Source organism: Mizuhopecten yessoensis, unplaced genomic scaffold, assembly GCF_002113885.1.
Source record: "Mizuhopecten yessoensis strain PY_sf001 unplaced genomic scaffold, ASM211388v2 scaffold1359, whole genome shotgun sequence".
NCBI lineage: Eukaryota > Metazoa > Mollusca > Bivalvia > Pectinida > Pectinidae > Mizuhopecten > Mizuhopecten yessoensis.
Window position 1 is genome coordinate 246,561 of NW_018404007.1, and position 5,174 is coordinate 251,734.

General features: G+C 39.7%; 1 protein-coding gene across 1 annotated transcript in view; it reads right to left on the reverse strand.

Annotated features, from left to right (window-relative positions):
- Positions 1-5,174, reverse strand: part of LOC110460263 (SUMO-activating enzyme subunit 1-like) — a 26,038-nt gene that overhangs the window by 5,577 nt on the left and 15,287 nt on the right. Inside the window, exon 7 of the mRNA XM_021513088.1 lies at positions 315-459. Within this exon, the coding sequence (XP_021368763.1) occupies positions 315-459 (145 nt within the window). The remainder of the gene's footprint in view (positions 1-314; positions 460-5,174) is intronic.

Sequence of the window (5,174 nt, forward strand, 5' to 3'; positions counted from 1 at the left end):
TGTACCACAAACCTACCATATCATACTAGTGTCAATGTACCACAAACCTACCATATCATACTAGTGTCAATGTTCCTATTTCTACAGATTAACTATACATCAAACACCTGTATCCAATATTAAGGATGCTCAGTTAAACTTCCAAAGACTGTCTCCACCTCCAGTGATGATTCAATATGGTATGTGTCCTATATTGTCCCCTCCATCTTAAAGTATATGATAACACATACAAGTGTCAATGGTAGGATTACACTGTACTGTAGAAACCAGATCAGAAGACATCTGTAACTAACTGAACAGGAAACAGACTTTACCTGGAGAAATCCTCTGGTACTGCTTTTGCTCCAACTTTCAGATCCTCTACTGTTTCAGACCTTAAAGCCTGCAGCTGTTCCACATCATGATCATGTGATTTCACAGCAGGTCTCCTTCCAAACTTCTCAATGAACCTGAGAAAAACTAAAAACCCATTATGGTGTTACATATTACCCATGTGATGTAAATTTTGGTAGGTGATGCTATGCAACAGTAATTCCCCTTGATGTTAAAGGGGCATCACGCTGAAGTAACTAATTTTTTGTGTCTTTTTTTCAAATACTACATAAACATATCAAGTGAGACTCCTTATGGAAAATAATGATCGGATTTGGCTGAAATAGATTCATAAAAATGACTAAATCTAAGATAATCATCGATATTTCTACCTGTCTGACCAACGTTTTGTTCAGGGATTTCCCTCTACTAGCGCATGCGCATTGCACAACATTTCTTTGTAAACAAAATGACTGGCCGTGTGAAGTTAGCCAAAGAAAAGTGTTGTACCATGGCAGCTACGAAGCGAAAAGTTGCCAAATGGTCAAAAGATAGCGCAAGGAGTACATTATGGAATCATTATTACAGGTGGGAAGTATTCAAAGGAGAAAATAACTGCCCTAGCAGTTAGCACGGTGCATGTATTCTTCCGGATAGCTGGTTAAGTTGAAATGCAATCGACAGAAATGCTAGCGCTGTTTATGTTATGAATGAATATTTAAAACTATTAACCTCGCTAGTATCTTTGTCTGAGTTTGAACACAGATGAACTTAGTTTAATATGTCAATGGGCATGTATCGGAGAGAGTTTACTTTGTGTTTCTATAATTATACAGTGGTTTATGCGAAAGGAAGGGATAAGTGACTAGTTAGTTTGATTTTGTCATGAGGCCCTCCAAGGGTTAACTGTTGTGATAGCCACGGCATATTCTGTCTCTGTCGGTACTCGTGATCAGGGTCAAATGAGATACGTGTGCTTTTAGATTTACATAATTTATAATATTACCGGGTTCAGTAAATGGTATGATTTAATTATATTGCTGAATTAAACGATTTTTGTTTTGTTTTTACATACAAGATTTAAATTAGTACTAATATGAATACCCAGCTTTCTCTGGCGCAACGACGCAATATATAATAAAAAACCTCTCGTCGTCAGAAAGCTACATTATCACAGCTAGATTAACAAGAGGCCCATGGGCCTTAACGGTCACCTGATATATTTATACAGAGTCGATTTTGTTTTAAACACGAACAGAAATATTATTCAAAGTGACAAAAAACAATAAAACCACCTTATTCAAGTTATTAACATGTGATATTCAAAGTATCATTTGCCATTATAAACCATAATAAATTTTAACCCCCCCCCCTTCCCCGGGGGGTAAACATGTTATTAACATGTGATATTCAAAAAGACCCTTCCATCTATGAAGAGTGTTTGATTCTACCATATCTTGGTCTTGAGAAGAAGATTTTTGAAATTTCAGTCAATTCAACCCTTTTTGGCCCCACCCATCAGCCCCAGGGGCTCAGTCAGGGCTCATATGTGCATACTATCAAACTGCTACCTTATACTGATAATGCTAACCTAAATTGAATTACTTCCAATGGAAATTAAACAAATGTTGGCCCAAAATGTGATTTCCCCTATATAAACTATAGTAAAGTTTACCCCCTCCCCAGGGGGAAACTTGAGACCCCAGGGTCAAGAAATTCACAATTTTGGTAAAGCACCTCAAGACCCGTCCATCTAAGAAGAGTATTTGATTCTACCATATCTGGGTCTTGAGAAGAAGATTTTTGAAGTTTAAGTCAATTTGACCCTTTTTGGCCCCCCCCTCAGGCCCCTGGGGCTGGGGACCAAACCGGCCACCATTTTTGTTGTCCTTTGGCTATGGAAGGTTTCTGCAAAATTTCATTGAAATTGGTTCAGGTGTTTTGGAGAAGAAGTTGAAAATGTAAATTGTTTACGGACGCACGCCGGACACCGGACAAAAGGTGATCGCAATAGGTCACTTGTGACTTTGTCTCAGGTGACCTAAAAATCAAAAACGTTTCTCTTTTTTTATACGCATGTAGTTTGTCATTGCATATAATCACTTTATGAAAACATTTGAAAAGGGATATTCGTGAATATTCCTTTTTACAGAAAGGTTTGTCCCATGGTTGAAGAAAGGTGTTTAGCCCCGTACAGATGTCACTTTCCGGTACTAAAATCAATATATATTTATATATATATACTTTATGTTTATGCCTATTATCATTGTTGACATTTAATTGTAAATGTATGACAGGAGAAGGCTGTGCTAAATTGTAACAAGAAGCCCAGAGGGCCTGTATTGCTCACCTGAATATGGGTAAAATAATTGGTATGAAGTAAAGATATAGCTTTCCATGGTAGGTGCTGTAAGTACATATGGAATTTCAGAAAGATCCATCCAGTACTAGAGATATAGTGAGAACAAACTTCAAACAGAGCCCCACCCCTATGCCCCTAGGAGGGTCATACCCACCGTTTATACAAAATTGAGACCCCTTGGACAAAGGATGCTCCAGACTAAAAAAGGATAAAATCCCTTAATGGTCGAAGAAGGATTTTAAAGGTTTTACCTCTATTTCTCCTATTGGGTCCCGCCCTTATGCCCCCTGGGAGACCACGACAACTGCTTATACAAAATTGAGTCCCCTTGGCCCAAGGATGCTCCAGATAAAATTAGGATAAAATCCCTAAATCCCTATGGTAGAAGAAAGGATTTTAAAGGTTTTACTTCTATTTCCCCTATTGGGCCCCGCATCTCTACCTCCAGGGAGGTTAGACACACCGTTTATACAAAATTGGTTCCCCTTCATCCAAGGATGCTTCAGCCCAAATCCTTTCAATCCTACAGAAGAAGGATTTTAAAGAATTTGCTATATTTCCCCTATTAAGCCCGGCCCCTCAGGCCCCTGGGGGGCCAGACCCACCGTTTATACAAAATTGGTCCCCTTCATCCAAGGATGCTTCATACCAAATTTGAACAAACTCATGCCATTCGTACAGTATAAGAAGGATTTTAAAGAGTAATTTGCTATGTTCCCCTATTGGGCCCACCTCTCAGGCCCCTGGGGGGCCGTACCCACAGTTTAAACAAAATTGAATCCCCTTGGCCCAAGGATGCTTCAGACAAAATATGGAACAAATCCTTTCATTCCTACAAAAGGAGAAGGATATTAAAGAATTTGCTATATATCCCCTATTGGGCCCCGCCCCTCAGCCCCCAGGGGGGCCACACCCACCGTTTATACAAAATCGATTCCCCTTTACCCAAGGATGCTCCACACCAAACATGTACTAAACCTTTTCATTCCTACAGAAAAAGAAGGATTTTAAAGAATAATTTGCTATGTTTCTCCTATTTGGCCCTGCCCCTCAGGCCACTGGGGGCCAGACCCACAGTTTATACAAAAATGGTTTCCCTTCACGCAAGAATGCTTCAGACCAAATATGGAACAAATCCTTTCATTCCTACAGAAGAAGAAAGATTTTAAAGAATTTGCTATGTTTCCCTATTGGGCCCTGCTCCTCAGCCCCCAGGGGGACCACACCCACCGTTTATACAAAATTGAGTCCCCTTGGCCCAAGGATGCTCCAGACTAAATAAGGATAAAATCCCTTAATCTCTACGGTAGAAGAAGGATTTTAAAGGTTTTACCTCTATTTCCCCTATAGGGCCCAGCCCCTATGCCCACAGGGGGGCTACACCCACCGTTTATACACAATTGAGTCCCCTTGGCCTATGGATGCTCTAGACCAAATTTAGTCAAAATCTACTTGGGCGTTCAGGACTAGTAGCGTTTTAAAGAAAAAGTTGACGGACGGACGGAGGGACGCCGGACGCTGCGGTATGGCAAAAAAACTTGTGCCCCATCCCTTGTTCAATTTTATTGGCAACAAATATATTTAAAGCTAAATAAATTTAAATTCTGAATATTGGCAAGTGTGCAATTAACTTCTGATGATGAATAACTACTGTTCAATAAGCTTTAATACAGACTTAGAAATCATATTACTTGGTTTCATAGTGCGGTAAGAAGTTGCAGTTGCCTGACGCCCCTCTCTGGGGACCCCTTTGGAAACCGTTTCATCTCTCCCAGACCGCACATGTTTACTGCCTAGTCAGGCGATGTTATCGGCGCTATTTTTAGCAGGGTTTTACCGACCAATTCAAGTGGTCAAACTGGACATTTTGAACGGACTATGAATATGGGGATAGCGAGGTAACATAAGTGGAAGTGCATACAATACATGCATTCATAAAAAAAAAATATGGCTCTTCACAGAATGTCCCTTTAATCATGAAGAGGATTTATATTGCCTCAAGTTGGATACACATTCATCTTTTTGTGTTCAAAATTATTTCCTTTTTAAAGTAGAATTGACTTTTGACCTGAAAGGCAATCAAAAGAAATGATTTGATTTTTAAAACACTCCATAAAGACTGAGAATGATTGACACAACAGAAGTTCAGTTACTGTATAAAGAAATACTGATTTAGTGGAATTACTGCTGAAAACTACAATAAATTGTGATTTGCAAAAACATGCTATGATACATATTGGCAAGTTTAATCAGACAAAAAGCAACAGATGGGTTGATACTAATGTGAATCAAATTGTAAGCAAAGCATGACATACCTAGTGGGGCAGTGTAGGGTAGGGAGGGATAGGGTAGGGGAGTACTGTAGATAGGATGGGAGAGTATTGTAGGTAGAGATAGGGTGGGGGAGTACTGTAGATAGGATGGGAGAGTATTGTAGGTAGAGATAGGGTGGGGGAGTACTGTAGATAGGATGGGAGAGTATTGTAGGTAGAGATAGGGT